This window comes from Pleurodeles waltl, chromosome 3_1, assembly GCF_031143425.1.
Source record: "Pleurodeles waltl isolate 20211129_DDA chromosome 3_1, aPleWal1.hap1.20221129, whole genome shotgun sequence".
Lineage (NCBI taxonomy): Eukaryota > Metazoa > Chordata > Amphibia > Caudata > Salamandridae > Pleurodeles > Pleurodeles waltl.
The window spans coordinates 1,928,710,757-1,928,731,815 of NC_090440.1; the positions used below are offsets into that span (position 1 = coordinate 1,928,710,757).

Genomic DNA, 21,059 nt, shown 5'->3' on the forward strand with positions numbered 1-21,059 from the left:
ACAGTGATTTGAAGAGACGGACAGTAACCTTTTGTTTTCTCTGTATGGAACTCACTAGGGTCAGTAATCTTTGTGGTCTCTCTAACGTGGGACATGCCATGCCGGATTCTGTGTTCAGTTTTGCTCCCAGAAAAGTAATATTGCGTACTGGTAGAGGGTTGGACTTCTCCCAGTTGATTGTGAATCCGAGATTGGTCAGTAAGGAAACGCACTTTCTTGTTGACTTGTGTGCTCCTGTGTACGTCTTTGCCTTTATTAACCAGTCGTCTAAGTATGGAAAAACCTGGTGCTTTCTTCTCCTGAGAATGGCAGCGACTGGTGCAAGGCATTTGGTAAATATTCTTGGGGCTGATTTGAGTCCGAAGGGAAGGACGCGGTATTGATAATGGCTCCCGGCTACAGTGAATCTCAAATACTTTCCGTGGGCAGGGTGGATGGGTATGTGGAAGTATGCGTCTTTGAGGTCTAGCGATGACATAAAATCTCTTTGATTGAGACGCAGAAGGACGTCTCACAGGCTGATCATTCGAAACGATTGCTTTTTTAGGTATACATTTAGTTCCCTTAAATCGAGGATCGGCCTCCAATCCTTCCACTTTTTTCGAATGATGAAGAACCTGGAATAAAATCCTGTTCCTCGTTGAGCCCGAGGCACCTTCTCTATAGCTCCCTTGAGAAGCAGCTTGTCGACCTCTTCTTTGAGTTGCTGAGGATATCTTGAAGGAGTCCTGCGAGGAGGGTTGGAGGGAGGTATCTGGATAAATTCTAAAGTATGGCCCGTTCCACTAATTGTAGGACCCACTTGTCTGACGTAATGGTTTGCCATTGACTGAGGAATAAGGAAATTATCCCGCCCAGGGTGACAGGAGGAGGACTGAGCGTAGCCGGCGCCTCGAAAACATCAGGTTCTACGAGCTGAATCTTTGGCCGGGCGGGTTGAACGTCCACGGCCTGCCGGTCTACTATAGGCTGGTTGAGTCAGTTGCCTTTGGAAGTAGTATGGACGATACTGTTGTGAGGATGATGGATAGGAAGAATATCTCTGTTGTTGATATCCCCCTCTGTAAGAGGGTTGGCCACGCCCCCTAGGACGAAAGGACGATCTTCGATATTGCAGGGTCCTTAATGACCTTGCCGTGTCCGTCTTGATTGACTGTAGGGCTTCATCCACATGTTTCCCAAATAGCGCTTGGCCATCAAAGGGTAAGTCTAGGATTTTATTCTGGACTTCTGGCTGAAATGAGGTGGCTTTAAGCCAGCCCTGTCTTCTTAATACAGCTGCACCTCCAAGCGGTCTAAAAGCAGTGGTCGCTATATCCATTGCGCAGTCTATAAGCTCTGCAGACGTGCGTTGACCTTCTTGTACAGTTTTATTTGCCTCCGATTTTGCGTCTTCTGGCAGTTGGTTAATAAAAGGTGCAATATCTGCCCAAAGCTGTCTGTCGTATCGAGACAAAATAGCCAAGGAGTTGGCAGCTCTAAGCACTAGGCTGACCATAGACGAAAATCTTTTTCCTATGTTGTCTAGCCGCCTACCCTCCTTGTCTGGGGGTGCGGAAATCGGGGCAGAAGGATTTTTTGATCTTCTCTGAGCTGCCCGAGCTACTACTGAATCCGGAGGAGGATGTCCTGTTAAGCATGTTGGTGCATCATCAGGAGCTTTGTATTTTTTATCCAGACGTGGCAAAACTGCTGTGACTGTTGCCGGATTATTCATGACTTTAAGGCCCTCTTCCCACAGGTAGTTCACCATCGGGACAGAGCGCACAGACTTTTGAAAGGGCTTTTTAAAATCATATAGGAAACAGTCTGTTTGCTTCGTAGGTAGCGGTAAAGCAAAACGCTTGGCTGCCCTCTCTAGGAGATTGTGAAAACCTCCAATGTCTTCAGGTGGGGATTCCACCTTTGAATGAGAAGAAGAAGATGGAGCAGGGATAATGTACTTGTCCCACTCTGAGTGAGTGTCTATGAGCTCTCCTTCTTCCTGATCCCCTTCTGAGATATCGGTGTCTTGGGAAATTGTCATGTCCGGAGTGGCCACATCTGTGAGATGCAAAGACGGTCTTTGATGTGGAGTAGAAACACCAGAAATAGGCGATGGAGGAGGCTGTTCTCCTTGAGGAGGAAACCTTCTGTTGTAATCCACTAACATCGCTCTAAGGCCAGTAAGCAGGTCGGAAGGAATATACGCTCCCTGTTGATATTGGTGATGCTCCGAGTAAGCCTGGGGATCGTAAGCTTCCTCATATTCCTCCTCTTCCTGGTATTTTACATTCAATTCAGAAGGACCGTGGGCTGTTCCAAAAGGCCCGTCTTCATCTGAATCTTCATCTCCCTCCAAAAGATGTACTGGCACCAGGGAGGATACCTTACTAGGTGATGTGTGGGTTGGAGTTAACTTTTCTCCTCTTTTTTGATGTTTTTCCCGGTGTCGTTGACGACGTGTAAATCGACTTTGTCATGGACGGTGCCGTTGACGCTGGACGCACAGTTATTTTAATAGCAGAAAGCTTCGCCGATGAAGCTACCGTCGACGACGGTAGGGCTGACACTGACATCAGCGCCGTCGACGATGACGTGGTGTAGACTGTCATCGACGCTGATGTCGTCGTTGCAGCTCTCGTCGACGGTGGTGTACTTGTTCTCGTTGACGATGTCGCCGGCGGAGCCGTTGACGATGGAAACCCCGAAGTAGCTGTTGTCGTCAGCAATGCACTAACCGACGATGCCGTCAACAGGGAATCCGTTGACGAGGCCTTTTTTCCAGTCACAGAGGATGGCTTTTTGAAAGGCACAGATGGTGGAACAGATGAAGATTTCCTGTGCCTCTCAGAACTGGAAGAATGTCTTTTCCCCTCTTTACTTGAGAGTTTAGTTGGGGAAGAAGATGGGCTGCGACCCTTATAAGACCCTGAAGCAGTCTTTTTAAGGGCTTTCCTTGAGATTTGTGAGGGAGATCTAGAGCGTGATCTTGCCCTTTTAGCTGATCTCTTAGATGTTGAGGACTCCTCACTCTCAGAACCAGAAACTGGATCCTTCCTATGTTTTAGTTTCTGCAGCCATATTAATAATCTGCCTTCTCTATCTTTTAAGGTCTTAGAAGAAAAAGTACGGCAAATCTTACAGTCTTTGGCTGAATGATCTGGGTACAGGCAGTAAATGCAGTCTTGATGAGGCTCTTCAGAATGAAGTCTTTTCTTCCCACAAGTCTTGCAGTCTCTGAAGAGACTCTTCTTTTCCTTGTCAGACATAGTTGAAAAATAGCTGACAAATCCAAATAAATGAGTTTCTCTGAGAGAAAAATAGCTGAATAGAGGTGTGAAGACAGAGCAGAGCTCTGAGGAGACTCCCTAGCACGACGTGCGGTAGAAAATCTGAGGTGCTAGAGCTTCTCTCAGGAGGTTCTGAAGGGTGCTGTCGCCTGATTGGTGGAGGATCAGGTTTGGTCCTTTTCACAAAATGACTCTGATAGACTATGAAATTGAAGAGGCCTAGGGCCTTTTTCTCTTCAATATGTTTTAACATTACTTGTGAAAATTGTACCGGGACTTCCATCTCGACGACGGGGAATGATTCAAGCATGTGAATCTATGAAAGTTCCAATACTGGAGTAAAATGTATTCATCATTTGAAAAGGCATTGGAACTGCAAAGGTGCCAGTCAACTTTGAAACGCTGGAGAATGGTGATGCATTTAGGTTAGGTCTAGTGAGCACCTACAAGCTCAACAAGCACCTGCAATTTAGGCCCCAGACCCTAGCCTTTGCAAGATAGAAGAGACAATGACAGTATTAGGTGTCAGTTGCCGCACAGAGACAGCTCTAATGGGGCCTGTTAAAAGGTTCACCCATCTGGGACCATTTGTGTCTTCTTTCGCTGCAACAAACCCTTTGAGATTCAGAAATTCAGCAAATAGACCTCCACTTGAATAGTAATTTGTAGCCTAACCTGTAGATAAAAGAATTGTGGGACTGGCAATCAGGCAAGATGTGCTTAGGCCTCCAGAACTAGAATTTAATGCATATGTGTTTGCTTTAGAGAACTAACCTAACAAGAATATAATACACAGGATTCTGTAATCCATGTATAAAGAAGTCACTAATTTCTTTATAATCAGTGGCTTGTGACGCACCCAGTCACTGATTATAAAGAAAAGACATCAGAACTTGACTATTATATAAAGGAATACGTACCCTCTGCCGTACATTATAAGGATATTGCAAGTCTCCAATGAGTTCCATAACCAACAGAGGAAGGAGGCTGATAGCAAAAAAGCAGAGTGGCCTAAAGAGCTAATGATATCCAACTACAATCATAAAACAGTTTCTATACTTCCTTGTATAAAGCCCCATCTGAATCTATGAATTAAAACACCATCCATTGCATCATGTGATGTGCTTTTATTAAGAATATTTTCACAAAACCCACACATTTTTAAAGCTTAAAAAATACTTAATATATCCTCTCAATCGAAATAAAACAGTAAGACTGAAGATAGTGCAGGTTATTTTAGATCTCATTATCAAATTGAGGCCTACATGTATCATGCCATTTAAGGGTCAGTAAGGTTCAGATTAGTAAAATCAGAGCCTTTCCAACCACAAAATGTTGTTTTTTAACGCATCAAAGCCAAATAGCGATTGTAAGACCTGACAGTCTTAGGGTGGTCATCCCCCAACTTTTTGCCTGCCTCCCTCCACTTTTCTGACCCTGTTTTTGCTGGTTTTAGGACTCTGCATACTTTACCACTGCTAATCAGTGCTAAAGTGCATATTCTCTCTCCCTTAAACATGGTAACCTTGGTTCATTCCCAGTTGGCATATTAAATTACTTGTACATCCCTAGTAAAGTGCACTAAAGGTGTCCAAGGCCTGCAAATTGAATGCTACTAGTGGGCCTGCAGCACTGGTTGTGCCACCCACTTAAGTAGCCCCTTAACCATGTCTCAGGCCTGCCATTTCATGGCCTGTGGGTGCAGTTTCACTGCCACTTCGACTTGGCATTTAAAGGTACTTGCCAAGCCTTAAACTCCCCTTTTTCTACATATCAGTCACCCCTAAGGTACCCTATAGGGCAGGGTGCAATGTAGGTAAAAGGCAGGACAGCTACATGTGTGGTTTATCTGTCCTGGTAGTGGAAAACTTTTAAATTTGTTTACCACTACTGTGAGGCCTGATCCTTTCATAGGATAGCATTAGGGCCACCCTCATATAATGTTTGAGTGGTAGATTCTGATCAGAAAGAGGTAACCAGGTCCTATTTAGTATGGCAGGAATGGTAATAGAAAATCCTACTTATTGGCAAAGTTGGATTTTATATTACTATATTAGAAATGCCACTTTTAGAAAGTGAGCATTTCTCTGCACTTGAAATCCTTCTGTGCCTTACAGCCTGACTCCAAGCCACGTCTGGGCTGGGCTGGTGACAGCTCACTTATGTGTTTCACCCAGGCAACCACAAACACAGTATACTCACTCACACCTACACTCATCTGCATAATGAGTGGGTCTTCTTGGGCTGGGAGGGTGGAGGGCGGAGGGCCTGACACTTACATTTCAAAGGCCAGAGTCCTGCCCTCACACAATGGACTGCCAACCCCCCTACTGGGACCCTGGCAAACAGACCTGTATTGAAAGGGTACCTTGTGCACTTCAAAACCACTCTTTGAAGTCTCCCCCACTTCAAAGGCATTTTTCGGTATATTAACTGGGTCCCGAACCCCACCAAATCAGACACTTCTGGACCTGAACCTGCAACGAGGAACTGCCTGGCTGCCCAAAGGACGCATCTGGACTGCTTTGCTGTAAAGGACTGCTGCCTTGCTGCCTTTGCTGAGAAGTACTGTCCAAGGGCTTGGATTGAGCTTGCCTCCTGTTTTTTGAAGTTTCATGGCCAAAAATACTTCATCTCTTCAAGAACTCCTTGAATGCCGAAAACTGACGCACAGCCGTGGTGGACCGAGAAATCACCTCACAGCTGAACCAGAATGACACAGCCCGACTTCCCAAGTGAAGAAGTGACGCAGCGCCTGCCTTGCGGCCAGAAATTTGACACACAGCCTAACCGGAACGACGCAGCCTGACTTCCCAAGTGAAGAATCGATGCAGCATTGCTGTGCGACAGAAGATTAGACGCATCACCTACCGGATCGACGCAACATCTGTGACTTTGTCCCACACACCCAGGATTTCCACACATCGTCCATGGGCGTCAAAAAAATGTCCCCTGCATCGCAGTGAGGAACCAAGCCTTCATGTGGAAATCGACGCAAAGCCCATTGCAGCATGGAAAGAAACAATGCATAGTCTGTGCTGCGCCAGAAATTCTGACACACATCCTATTTTTCCACGCATCTCCTCCTCTGCGGTCCTCGTGTGTGTTATTTTTGCCGCAAACCAGGTACTTTGTGCAAACAAGAGACAACTGTTGATTTCTAAGATTTAAGACTCTTTAATCTTGCAAAAGTGATATCTCAACTTGTGCTCATTGAACCTTTATTGTTTTTACCTTAATTTAACCAGATAAATATGTTATATTTTTCTACACCTGTGTGGTGTATTTTTGTGGTGTTTCCACTGCGTTACTGTATGGTTTATTGCACAAATACTTTACACATTGCCTCCTAAGATAAGCCTGACTGCTCAGTGCCAAGCTACCAGAGGGTGGGCAGGATAATTTGGATTGTTTGTGATTTACCCTGGGATTGTGGTCCCTATTGGGACAAAGGTGAATACCTATGCCATCTGAGGACCCCATTTCTAACAGCGATTCAGTAAAATGTTACATCATCTTACAAAATCACTAATTGATTCTGGGAATGAATAATGATTTGCTATTTGGAAGGAGCATGTTAAGGGTGTCCCTTCCAGATACCAAATCTTTAAGGTACGCATCAATGTTTTGCGATGGTTGTTAAACATTAATATTATACCCACCTCTTCAAAAGAGGTGGTAAGGCATTTGTGAATGTTCACAAAACGTTTTTATGAGCAGGCAGTGGTCTGGCCTGCAAGAATGCTGTTGGCTTAGTAAAAAAAGGTTTGTGTAATTTTCTTTCTTTTTTTTTTTTTTGCATCCCGTTTTCCTTCAAGGAAACAAGGCTGCATTAAAAAAATTAAAAAATCAAAATCAAAAAGGATTGCATTATTTTAAAGCAATCATGGACATGGTGTTCTGCAGGCCCCAGCGGGCTTGTGAATGTAGCCAATCAATGTACAACCTACCTTATGTATATTAATGAGCTAGGTCAAATTGCAACCGACTAGAAGAACGAGTTACTTACCTTCGGTAACGACTTTTCTGGTGGATACATTAGCTACCTGTGGATTCCTCACCTAATGAATACTCCCATGGCGCCAGCATTCGACGGAAATCTTCTTACTAGTCTCTGCACGTCGACGAGGACGTCACTCTAGCCCACGCGACGCCGTCTGACGTCATACAGGCAATAAGAGGTCCTCGACGACGTGCGGACGTCAGTACCAATCATTTTTTACGTGCATGAGAACAACCAGGCAATGCAATGCAAGAGCAAGGCAACATCCCATTATATTGTAAAAATACACAACATTGCATGAATAACTAAATCTTTTATATATATATATATATATATAACTCTCTCTTTTTTTTTTTTTTTTTAAATATATACACACATCAAGTATATACACAAAGATATATACATATATACAAATATATTATATACAACATCTATTGCACCCTCAAAGACCAAGAGGAGCGCACTCAAGGATTACTTGGAAAGACCAGAAAGGCAACGGGGAGGCGGGTGGGACCGTGAGGAATCCACAGGTAGCTAATGTATCCACCAGAAAAGTCGTTACCGAAGGTAAGTAACTCGTTCTTCTGATGGATACAACTACCTGTGGATTCCTCACCTAATGAATAGAGTCCCAAAGCAGTACCACGCCCGGCGGTGGGTGCCTAAATGGTCAAACCAAGAAATCCTGCAGCACTGACCGTGCAAAATGGCCGTCTCTTCTAACCTCAGAATCCAAACAGTAATGTTTTGCAAAAGTGTGAAGGGACGACCAAGTTGCGGCCTTGCAGATGTCAACCACAGGAACACCCCTGGCCAAGGCCGAAGTAGCCGACTTAGCTCTGGTGGAATGAGCTCTAATGCCCTCAGGAGGATCCTTCTTTGCCAAAGAGTAACAGATTTTAATGCAAAGAACAACCCACCTGGATAGTGTTCTCTTGTGGACTGCCTTTCCTCTCCTCTTGCCCACGTATCCAATAAACAGCTGATCCTCCAGCCTGAAATCCTTTGTTCTATCAATAAAGAAGCTCAACGCCCTCTTTGGGTCCAGACGGTGCAGTCTTTCTTCCTCTTTGGAAGGATGAGGCGGAGGATAGAACGTGGACAAAGTAATTGCCTGAGCCAAATGGAAGGGTGAAACAACCTTCGGGAGGAAAGCAGCCTTGGTCCTCAACACCACCTTATCCCCATAAAAAGTTGTATAAGGGGGCTTTACTGATAAGGCCTGCAACTCACTCACTCTCCTTGCTCATGTTATAGCTATCAGGAAGACTGTTTTTAAAACCAAATACCTTAAGGGGCAAGAATGCATAGGTTCAAAAGGGGACCCCATAAGGAAAGTCAGGACCAAGGACAAATCCCATTGCGGCATAACGAATGGTTTTGGAGGATTTTTATTTAGAAGACCTTTCAGGAATCTGATAACAATAGGGGATTTAAATAAAGATGGTTGGTCTGGAAGACATATGAAGGCTGACAAGGCCGATAAATAACCCTTAATGGTAGCCACTGCACAACCTTTCTGCGCTAGAGACAGAGCAAAAGACAAAACGTCCGATAGATGAGCATGCAAAGGATCAATCTGCCTCTCTCCACACCACGCAACAAATTTAGACCATCTATTAGCGTAGATAGATTTAGTGGAGTGTCGCCTGGCCGCTAATATAACATCCACTACCTCAGGCGGGAGAGAGAAGGAACTCAGGTTGCCCGTTCAATCTCCAGGCATGTAGGTGCAGACTCTGGAGGTTGGGGTGTAGAACCTGCCCCTGCGACTGCGAGAGGAGGTCTGCCCTGAAAGGGAGACGGAGCGGAGGGCACATTGAGAGTTGGAGAAGGTCGGAGTACCATACCCTCCTTGGCCAATCCGGAGCTATTAGGATGACTAGAGCCCGGTCCTGGCGAATCTTCCTCAATACTCGAGGAATCAAGGGTATGGGAGGAAACGCGTAAAGCAACTGGCCGCACCAGGTTATTTGAAACGCGTCCCCCAACGCTCCCTGCATCGGATACTGGAGGCTGCAGAATAACGGACAATGCGCGTTCTCTCGAGTGGCAAACAGATCTACCCGAGGAAACCCCCACCTCTGGAAGATTAAACGGACTTGATCTGGATGGAGACGCCACTCGTGGTCTGCCGAGAATTGGCGACTGAGACTGTCCGCACGCACGTTCAAGACTCCGGCCAGATGGTTTGCTATCAAGCAAATCTGATGGTCCTTTGCCCAGGACCATAGTCGAAGAGCTTCTCTGCAGAGAAGGTACGACCCCACTCCTCCCTGCTTGTTTATGTACCACATCGTGGTAGTATTGTCCGTTAGGACCTGTACCGACTGACCACGAAGGGAAGGGAGGAAGGCCTTGAGAGCCAGACGTACAGCCCGTAACTCTAACAGATTGATGTGAAACATCTGTTCCTCTGGAGACCAAAGACCTTTGATCTCCAGATCCCCCAGATGAGCTCCCCACCCTAGAGTGGAAGCATCCGTTATGACTGTGGCCACTGGTGGCGACTGCTGGAACGGCTTTCCTTGTGAAAGATTGTTGCTTGCAATCCACCACTTCAAATCCACAGCAGCATCTCTGGAGATCTTGACAGTACTCTCTAGATGCCCTTTGTGTTGAGACCACTGCCTTCGGAGGCACCACTGAAGAGCCCTCATGTGCCAGCGAGCATGCGTGACCAACAGAATGCAGGAGGCAAACAGACCGAGCAGACGAAGGACCTTGAGGACTGGAACTACCGCTCCATTTCGAAACATTGGAACCAAATCCTGAATATCTTGAATCCGCTGAGGCGGAGGAAAGGCCCGACCCAATGTTGTATCCAGTACTGCCCCTATGAACAGGAGGCGCTGAGAGGGCTCTAGGTGAGATTTGGGCTCGTTCACCGAAAAACCCAGGTCGAACAACGACTGGGTTGTTGACTGCAGATGATGCGACACAAGCTCCGGGGACTTGGCTTTGATCAACCAGTCGTCCAAGTAAGGGAATACTGCTATCCCCTTCCTTCTGAGTTCTGCCGCAACCACCGACATCACCTTCGTGAAGACTCGAGGTGCTGAAGTAAGACCAAACGGAAGGACCGCAAACTGATAGTGTTGCGATCCCACCACAAACCGGAGATACTTCCTGTGTGACTTGAGTATCGGGATATGAAAGTAAGCATCCTGCAAGTCGACAGACACCATCCAGTCTTCCTTGTTCAACGCCAAAAGCACCTGTGCTAGGGTCAGCATCTTGAATTTTTCCTGCTTGAGGAACCAATTCAAGATCCTCAGGTCCAGAATTGGTCTCAAACGACAATCCTTCTTGGGAATCAGGAAATACCTTGAGTAACATCCTCGACCCCTTTCCTGCTCTGGGACCAACTCCACCGCGCCCTTGGAAAGGAGGGCTTGTACCTCCTGTTCTAGCAACAGGAGGTGTTCTTCTGAACAATAAGAAGGGCGGGGCGGGATGAGGGGCGGGAACTCCCGAAAGGGAAGGGTGTAGCCTTTTCCCACAATACTGAGAACCCAAGTGTCCGTTGTAACAGTCTTCCATTTGGTGAGAAAATGCTGTAATCTTCCCCCTACAGTAGAGGAGTGAGTGGGAAATGGTGGAAGCCTAAGGCTGCTTCCCCTGCTGCACCCCGCCAGAGGATGAGGAAGAGGCAGAGTGCTGCTGAGAGGCTCCTCTGGTGCGGACCCTACCTCTCCCCCTGAAAGATCTATAGGGATGGGAAGAGGCAGGTTGCTGATATCTTCCCCGAAAGGAAGAGGAGGAAGAGCCACGCCCAAATCCACGAAACCTCCTGAAAAATCTGGAAGAGGCCGTGGAAGAAGGAGCTTGGAGCCCTAACGACTTAGCCGTGGCCCTGCTTTCCTTAAAACGTTCCAAGGCCGAATCAGCCTTGGCTCCAAACAGTTTGTCCCCATCAAACGGGAGATCCAACAATGTGGACTGTACATCTGCAGAAAAGCCCGAGTTACGGAGCCAGGCCTGTCTCCTTGCCACCACAGTTGTGCCCATTGCTCTGGCTACCGAGTCGGTGGTATCCAGTCCCGTCTGGATAATCTGGGTCGCGGCAGCCTGGGCATTTGAGACAAGATCCAAAAGACCCTGGGGAAGCTCTGTAAACGATGAGGAAATGTCATCCATCAGAGCATGAATATACCTCCCCAGGATACAGGTTGCATTGGTGGCTTTTAACGCCAGACTGCAGGACGAAAAAAATTTCTTCGACTGCGCCTCTAGCTTCTTTGAATCTCTGTCCCCAGGCACCGTCGGGAAAGAACCAGGCGCTGACTTGGCTGAACAGGAGGCCTGCACCACCAAGCTCTCCGGCGTAGGGTGCCTAGATAGAAACCCAGGGTCAGTCGGAGCCGCCCGATACCTCCTGGCCACGGCTCTGTGAACTGCTGGGGAAGATGCCGGCCTCTTCCACACCTCTATCACCGGATCCAGCAGAGCGTCATTAAATGGCAACAGAGGCTCCCCCGCAGCTGAGGCCGGATGTAGCACCTCTGTTAAAAGGTTTTGTTTAGCCTCCACCACTGGCAAAGGCAGGTCCAAAAAACTAGCTGCCTTCCGTACCACTGCATGAAAGGAAGCAGCCTCCTCAGTATACTCCCCCGGGGACGAAAGATCCCACTCAGGGGAAGTGTCCAGCCCACTGGCCGACTCCAGTCCACGCAGCCCATCACCCGAGTCCTCTAGCTCTCCTTCCTCCAGGGCTCGTTGGTACTCCTGCTCTTCTAATACACGGAGAGCACGTCTCCTGGAATGAAGTCGCTGTTCAATACGCGGAGTCGACAATGCCTCCGCCGAAGTCGAAGATCGGCGCCGATCTTCAGAAGCCACCGACGCCGCGTCCGGCGCCACAGGTAACTTCGGCGCCGACAAAAGAGCAGCTGAAGCAGATGGACCCACCGGAGTCACAGGCCGAAATCCCGACTTCGACGTCGACGGGATGGAAATCCCCGGGGCCAATCCTTCTGAAGCCACCGGAGCGGCCACCGGCGCCGACACTGGCGCCGAGCCCACGTTCCCAAAAGGGAGAAAGGGCATAAAGGGTGCCGGCCGAAGAGGCGCAGGATCACCCAAAGAAAAGGCCAAAGGCCCAGCCGGAGCACCCCCTGGAGCCATCTGCTGGAAGATGGCATACATCGCATTCAAGAATGCGGAACTATCGGCTCCAGGGGTGGGAAAAGCCGGATACTGAGGTGCCTGTCTCGGAGGCGACCCCGACGCCGGCCTCGGCGTCTGCGCCGGAGAAAACACCTGAGGCTCCAATACCTCAATCACCGACGCCTGTCCAGGTGAAGTCGGAGACGCCGGAGAGGGCAACGGCGTCAAAGGATGCAGCGTAACCGTGGGACTGATCTCCCATGTCCTTCGGCGCCGATCCGAAGACCTGGAACGAGTCTCCTTCGAATGACGCCGAGATTCTCTACGGCGCCGGGAGTCTCGATGACGCCGATGTCTTGGAGAAGAAGACTTCTTGTGATGCTTCTCCTTCGATTTAGCCATAAACAGCTTCGCCTCACGTTCCTTGAGGGCCTTTGGATTCATGTGCTGGCATGAATCACAAGTCGAGACGTTGTGGTCGGAGCTCAAACACCAAAGGCAATCGGAATGAGGATCCGTCACCGACATCTTGCCTCCACACTCACGACAAGGCTTAAATCCAGACTTTCTCTGCGACATTATTACCACAGCGAAAGACTACGCAGCAAAAATACACTGTAACCAAAAAGTAACAGTTGCTCCCTCGAAGATAACCGTTTCGAATGCACGGAAAAAAGGGAACTGACGTCCGCACGTCGTCGAGGACCTCTTATTGCCTGTATGACGTCAGACGGCGTCGCGTGGGCTAGAGTGACGTCCTCGTCGACGTGCAGAGACTAGTAAGAAGATTTCCGTCGAATGCTGGCGCCATGGGAGTATTCATTAGGTGAGGAATCCACAGGTAGTTGTATCCATCAGAAATCGGTATTTTGAGAGCCAACTTATTAGTACATAGTTTGGTTCGCAAGATACAATTTGCATTCTACATTCCTATTAAGGAATCACAAGTCGGGAATCCTTAAATGTCGCAATTTACGATTCATTAACAGGAATCTTTGTACATAAGGGCCTGAGCTTGTAAAACTACCCATCATTCCTCCCCCTGCTGAAGCTTGTTTCCATCTACTTTGGCCAGCTCACTCAGACAAGTACAAGGAGCAGAGGAACTAAACTGAAAATACCAGAAGCAGGTCTTCGAAGTATGTGTCCCCTAGTTATTGGAACTGGGTGAAAAGGGTAGAAATCACTTGTGGTTAGACACCTCACAGCTAATATTCGAAGATAATAAACATACTACTAACACTTCTTCTTGGTTGTTATTGTATATAAAGCAGAATGTAAAAGGGGTTAGGGGCCCCTCCTTTAGCTGGAGTGCTGGGTTTGATATTGAAGTTTCCATGGACAGGAATTCTCAGATTGGCGAAATTAGATGTTACTCTGACGTTAAATGGTTTGTGAAGACAGGTTGTCGTTTTCAGTAATAGAGACTGGAAAGCAAATGTGACTCATGGGAGTTACTTCTCAAGAGGCCAATTTGTTGATTGAGGTTCGTTACAGCCTGCTGAAGGTCAGTACATAAAGGAGGATTCTGGAATGGGAATCGCATGATATGGAAGGAAAACCGTTCATTATGCTCCCAAGTGTGTGATGTGGCACCTAGACCTGCAAATTGCTTTACTGCAATATCAGTTAGCACCTCATTGTTACTTACATATCTAGGTTCCATTTAATACATAGCTTTGGTGTAACGGAAAGCTACTATGCACTGTTAGGGCTAAAGCCTGGGAAGAGCTGTAGTGAAGAGTGTCCAACACAAATTCTTCTTTGGGACAAACAAGAGAGGACACAGGTCAGGGGAAAAAGTGAAATGGACACAAGTTATTTTGCAAAAACACACTTTACCCACTTGAGTATGCATTAGGAACAGCGAGGGCAAGACAGTAAATTAAGCCTGAGTTTTTCACTCAAACTTTGCACTTTACTCTGCTTCACACAATGAATACATATCACAATACATTCTGGCCACCATTTTGTCTAAAAAGGAGGCTTCAGCCTGAGGAATGAATGTTTTGGGTTACTAAATGGCGCAAAATAACAAACACGCTCCTGCCTCTATTTAGATGAATGTGCCCATTGTTCCTCAGGTCTCTTGTTCCTCATGTCCCACCACTGTGAAAGGTCACATATACTCGATATCAGACTACAGATTTGTAACTTTTCGACCTCAATCCAACATATGTGTTGCCATATTGTTGCTTGTGGCTCCAAATGGCTTCTAAGAGTCGGCTGGCTGTGAAGAGTGCTCAATTGCAGTTTCTGCACGATTCTTGTGCTACAAAGCTCAGGATACGGGATCAGGAAGGAGCCCTGAACTACCATGAAGTCCCTACTGAAAATTAGTCCCAGGTTCGTGACTCTGTGTTCCCAGGAATGAAGTCAGCTGCAGGAAAGAGACAGAATCCATAACAGAATCTCTACAAGAAAGGAGATGCCAGTGCTTCCTTTTCTTCCGTCCCTGTGTACCCCTCACGGCCCACCGCTGTAGGAATAATCTGCCTTGTTGTGCATCACCAGCTTGTTGTCCACAAAGTAGAAACTGTCCGACTGTGTTTCATAAGGGTGCACGATCATCTCTCGAACTGCAAGCAAAAAGAACAGAAATAAACTTCAATCATCAAAGACTTAAGGTTTCACATTTGAAAGACAACCAGAGAAAGGATTAACAGAAACGTTTCTGGAGACATGTAGCTTAGACCACCAATGGGAATACACATGGAGATACACGAGAATGCTACCTTTGTGATCAAGATCAAGGCACTTTCACATTCAGTTACTAAGGGAATGGGGACAAGAAGGTGGTACTTTTTCAACAGTTAATTTGTGTAGGTATAAGTAAATACTATATTTTCTACCAGACTTTTGATACTTGTAAGTCCACTGTATATACATAAGGGTGGTAAAATTACCTGCTGCCTTTATGACAGATTCTGAGACTTGTAATCCCAAACTATATTGAAACATACAAATTGCAACATTCTATGGTTGTCAAGAGGATAGTGTTGGTCTACACAATTCTGACATGTGAAGCAGCAAGCTTGACTAAGAAAAGATTTATACTGTGACACAACTGACTGGGGCTGGTGGGAGCAGCAAGAGGAGAATGCAGGTCAGGTGACTTAGGTGAAGGTAAGGAACAATTAGAGAGCAAAAGTACAAAAAAAAAAAAAAAAAAAAAAGGAGTCAAACATAGAAATAATAATGTGGAGGAAGGTCTGGATGGAGGGAGGGTGGGGATCCATTAGATCAAAGGTCTAAGCATTAGAAGAAGCATTAACAGCAAAGAGGGTTCTGAATACATCCTTACAGTAAAGCAGTTATGCGATTTTAATACAGAGTCTTAGCAATGTCAGAAAAAAATGAGTTTGTCAAACTGGTTGTATCAAAGCACCGTCTTGTGGTGCTTGTACATCGTAAGAGGGACAACAGTAGAAGTACTAGCACAGCCCTGGTAACCAAAACAGGGGTGCTTGTACATTCAGCTAGCCAAGGGAGTCTGTTGATCTATGACATGCGAAAGAGGTACAGAAGTGCCTCAAACATATTTGAGTGCTCCACACACATTAAGCTAAACATAAATAAGTGACTAGTAAGGAATGAAATTTCAGGACCATAATCCTCAAACACATTCAATTTGTGATGTTTTAGTCTGTGAAGGCCAGGAATCAAAATGTTCACGACAGGACCCAAGTGACAAAATACCTGCATCTGGGCACCTTTTTAGATTCCCTCAGAACAGGATTACAGTACAATCCTGAACAATACTGTGGCTGCCCCAGCAAATCTGCACCATTCCGACAAGAGCTGCTTCTTAGTTTTGGTAATTGTTTACGGCCATCCGCAGAGATGTAAATCATAAAACACAACACAGTGCACAATTCATTATTCCCAAAAGTTTCTAAAAAATGTGCACAACAACATATGTTGACCAAAGAAGTATTTATATAATCTCTGTATAGCGTATTTTACATTAATAAACTAGACTCTTTAAAAACATTGCTTTGATCAATCTACAATTGGCTATGATTACAGCATGGTATGCAAAAGAAGAAAACGTACAGTATCTTAGCTCACTTTCTTAAATAAAGAGCGCACTTTAAGTGTATGTATTTTACATCTAATTTGTGGCGGCGTCTGATAGAAATACCACTGGTAAAAAAAGGCGCAAGCTTTATTGGCTATTGCGGTCACCTAAAAGCTTGATGTATTATGAAAAAAGCCATTCAATAGGGCATTCTTTCTACGATATGATGTCAGAAGAATAACGTTCTTAGCAAGGTGCCCTGTTTTTGCTAATTAACATCAAGGTGGCCATAACGCCAATAACTTGCAATTTTTATTTTCATGCTTATGGTTCAAAGCTTTAGAAAGCACACACAGATTAAAGTTGTCACGCTCCACAGACAACAACTGAAAATTATGTTCTGCAGAACGTTTTGTGATGCTGGTGTAATTAGATCAGTGCTGGTTTATGTCCTTTTAAGAATACATGCGACCATTATTGTATTTATCTTAACCTAGATCGCTTTGTAGACTTCAGGCTACGTGCAAGCTATTTTAACATCCAGTAATTAAATAAAAATAAACACTAAACCATACACCACAGATGGAGCTGATTATTTTCTATAAGCACAATCATACGTCTAGACATTGACCTCTGGCAAAACCCGTTGTATTTGCCAATTACACTAGATTAACATATGTATCATGGAAAGAGATCGTGCATCAATCTTTTTTTTTTTTTTTTACTTTATTGTGGAAATTTTGAAAACAAAACGTAGACAAAACAATCTGAATGTACAATGCACGGCATCCTAGAACCTCCAAAAACAATTGTACTGTCATAATGTTTAGTAGAATAAATTAAAAACCTTCAGTGTAATCTATATTTAGCACAATAAGTGAAACATAAGGTACTGCGTCATTCTAACATATTTTGGTAGTATTAATTTCTAGTCAACCTACAGCCAAGATGATCTTGGATGTCTATGTCACATTGCCCATAGGGGGCTCCGTCACCCACAAGAAACAACTTCGTAATGGAAAACTTTCACTAAATGGACTCTTAAGTTGTGCATAGGACAGACCCTCTTTTTTCATTTTGCCAAAAAACTGTTAAATTGTACGCATTATTTCAGTCGACAGGCATTAGGGGGTCCCACTTCTCTCGCAGCACACTTAGGTGGTCATTACAACCCTGGCGGACGGTGTTAAAGTGGCGGTAAAAAAAAAAAAAGCAATTACGACCGTGGCGGAAACGGCCAACAAAGACAGGCACTTTAACACTCCGACCGCCACGGTGGTACAAACAAACAGCTTGGCGGTCACCGCCAACAGACAGGCGGAAGACAATGTACCGCCCACACTATTATGACAGGCCAATCCGCCACCTTTTCCGGGGCGGATACACCGCGGATAAAAACACGGCGGAAACAGGAATTTCGAAGGGAAAACGCTCACCTCTACACACTCCACGAGGAACGAGGACACCATGGAACCGGAACTCCAAATCCTACCTTCGATAGTCTTCCTGCTCCTCTACCAGGAGCACGAACGCCGGCGGCGAAGACCACGGTGAGTACTGCACCTACGCCACAGGGGATGGGGGAGGGAAAAAACAGGGACACACACACGCAACACCCCCACCCTCACCCACTACAACACACACACTAATGCATATCAATACATCACAGTTACACCCCCCAAACCCCGCTGGAAGAATGCAAAGACCAAAGAAAATGAGTGTAACCATCGGAATATATTACAAACAAGTAGGCACAAATATATATCTATACACCATTAACAAAATATATACCAGGCATAGTAGTCCAGGTACTGCACAAAGAAAGTCTGTGGAACACTAGGACCACACGGTATGGGCGAGGCCCACACAAGATCCCTGACCATGACGGAGAGAACACTGCAGGGGCATCAGACAGCAAGAAAACAGGCACCTCAGGGGGAGGGAAAGGGGGGCACCTCCGCCGCTTGAGTGCACGACGCCAAATCCACGAGGGGGACACATGCCCACTGTTCAATCCTGGGGAGTGCAAAGCCACAGTCTCTCAAGTCTCTACAGTGGGTTGGTTGCCCACTGCCATATCCTGGGGAGTGCAAAGCCACAGTCTCTCAAGTCTCTACAGTGGGTGGTTTGCCCACTGTTCATTCCTGGGAAGTGCAAAGCCACAGTCTCTCAAGTCTCTACAGTGGGTGGGTTGCCCACTGTTCATTCCTGGGGAGTGCAAAGCCACAGTCTCTCAAGTCTCTACAGTGGGTGGTTTGCCCACTGTCATATCCTGAGGAGTGCAAAGCCAAGTCTCTCAAGTGGATAACAGTCTCCACTGGTTCTGGACGGGGCATGGTGCCTAGAGTGCTTCATCCTGTGAAGGACAGAGGTAGTGAATGGATGTCTCTACTGGTTCTGGAGGGGGCATGGTGCCCAGAGTGCTTCATCCTGTGAAGGACAGAGGTAGTGGATGGATGTCTCCACTGGTTCTGGAGGGGGACTGGTGCCCAGAGTGCATCACTCACCCGTGACGGACCCAGTTGCGTCAGTGCCCCTGCCGCTCATGGTCTAGCGGTGCTTGATTTGGCGGTGCCCTGTTCAGCGGGGCTTGTGCTGGCGGTGCCCTTTTCAGCGGGGCTTGTGCTGGCGGTGCCCTGTTCAGCGGGGCTTGAGTTGGCGGTGCCCTGTTCAGCGGGGCTTGAGTTGGCGGTGCCCTGTTCAGCGGGGCTTGAGTTGGCGGTGCCCTGTTCAGCGGGGCTTGAGTTGGCGGTGCCCTGTTCAGCGGGGCTTGAGTTGGCGGTGCCCTGTTCAGCGGGGATTGTGCTGGCGGTCCTTCATGGCCCAGCGGGGCTGGCGGTCCTTCATGGATCAGCTTGGCTGCTGCTGGCGGTGGCCTCCTGGGCAGCTGGGCTGGGGCTGGCGGTGGCCTCCTGGGCAGCTGGGCTGGGGCTGGCGGTGGCCTCCTGGGCAGCTGGGCTGGGGCTGGCGGTGGCCTCCTGGGCAGCTGGGCTGGGGCTGGCGGTGGCCTCCTGGGCAGCTGGGCTGGCGGTGGCCTCCGGGGCAGCGGGGATGATGGCGGTCTTCTCCACCATGCAGCTCTTCCCAGACTTGCCGGGTTTCTTGTGGCCCTTCCCCACCTTGGAAGGTGTCACAGCTGACTCCACACTCCCAACGGGACCCCTGGGAGCGGCTTTGGTGGCTGGAGTCTTCCCCCCTCCCGCCGGGCACTGGCCAACTTCTGATGCTTCACAGGTGGGGGACTGTCTGTGCTGTGGCTCCGTGCCACACTGGCTGTCCTGGTGGCCGGTGCACTCCACATACCAGTGACTACAGGCACCACTGGTCCCAGAGATGTTGTGGCTGAGGCGCTACTTCGGGACCTATGAGATGGACGGGGTGGGGGAGGTGTGGGAAAAAGGTCAAGGCTGGACAGGAAAAGTTTTTGGGACACACTGGGACGGGTAGCTGGAGCGGGTTTGGGAGTGGAGGAAGAGGTGGTGGTAGTAGGAGGTGTACGTTTGGTGACTTTGGGTGCAGGTGCATGCGCTGGAGGATGTCGTGAGGTGGATGGCTACTGGGTGGGTGTGTGCCTGCGTTTGTGTATCTTGGGAGGGGGCGTCACAGACACACTGGGAAAGGACACAGGGGACGTGTGAATGGTAGTGGGGGTGGTGACTGCACGTGAGCGGGGTATGCTGGTGGGTGTGCTGGTGAGGGACATAGTGGCTGTAGAGGTAGTGCATGCGGGTGTGAGTGTAGACGAGACTGGGAGGGAGGAGGGAGACGACGAGGAGGGGGACACAGTGGATGTTGGTGTGTCTGCATGTGTGTGTTGCTTGCGTGAGTGCCTGTGGGATGTGTGGTGCTTATGTTTGCCTGAGCTTCCCTTGAGTGTTGACGTGTGTGCAGGCTGGTCTGATGGTGTGCTTGGGATAGGCAGAGGTACAGGGGATTGGGTCTGGGTGGAGGAAGTTGGAAGGGGGAGGCTAGAGACGGGAACAATGGCTGCCATCAGTGCTGAGGCCAGAGTTTGAAAAGCTCGGTGAAGGGCCGCTTGACCAGAATGAATGCCCTCCAGGAATGCATTAGTTTGTTGCAACTGCCTTTCTACACCCTGGATGGCATTCAAAATGGTAGACTGCCCAACAGTGAGGGACCTGAGGAGGTCAATGGCCTCCTCACTGAGGGCAGCAGGGGTGACTGGGGCAGGGCCTGAGGTGCCTGGGGCGAAGGTGATGCCCACCCTCCTGGGTGAGCGGGCACGGGGCGAAGGCTGAGGGGCTGCTGGGAGGGCGGTTCTGGCGGCTGTACCTGTAGATGCGGGGGGCACAGATGTTGCCGCCACCACAAGGTAGCTCCCATCAGAGGACGAGTCTGTGTCGCTGGTGTCAGCTTCTGTCCCCACTGTGAAGCTCCCCTCGCCCTCCGTCCCACTGGTGAATTCCGAGTCCGTAGTCTCGCCCTCCAGGGCCATGTGGGATGCAGCTCCCTCGTGCTCCGGTGCCACTGCTCCTCCGCCTGATGATGCTAAAGGGAGACCACAAAAAGGGGGGGAGAACGACAGAAGAAAGGCATGTTGAGTGCATGGATTACCGCTACCGTTGGCGGACAAGACAGACACAGAAGCCCCCCTGCACTACGCCGCGCTCTTGGGCTCCACTGTTCAATTCCT

At 47.9% G+C, this 21,059-nt stretch overlaps 1 protein-coding gene across 1 annotated transcript in view; it reads right to left on the reverse strand.

The window, feature by feature from the left end:
• Positions 1-14,202: 14,202 nt before the first annotated feature.
• Positions 14,203-21,059, reverse strand: part of UNC119 (unc-119 lipid binding chaperone) — a 371,726-nt gene continuing 364,869 nt past the window's right edge. The window contains exon 5 of the mRNA XM_069226171.1: positions 14,203-14,963. Within this exon, the coding sequence (XP_069082272.1) occupies positions 14,851-14,963 (113 nt within the window). The 3' untranslated portion in view covers positions 14,203-14,850. The remainder of the gene's footprint in view (positions 14,964-21,059) is intronic.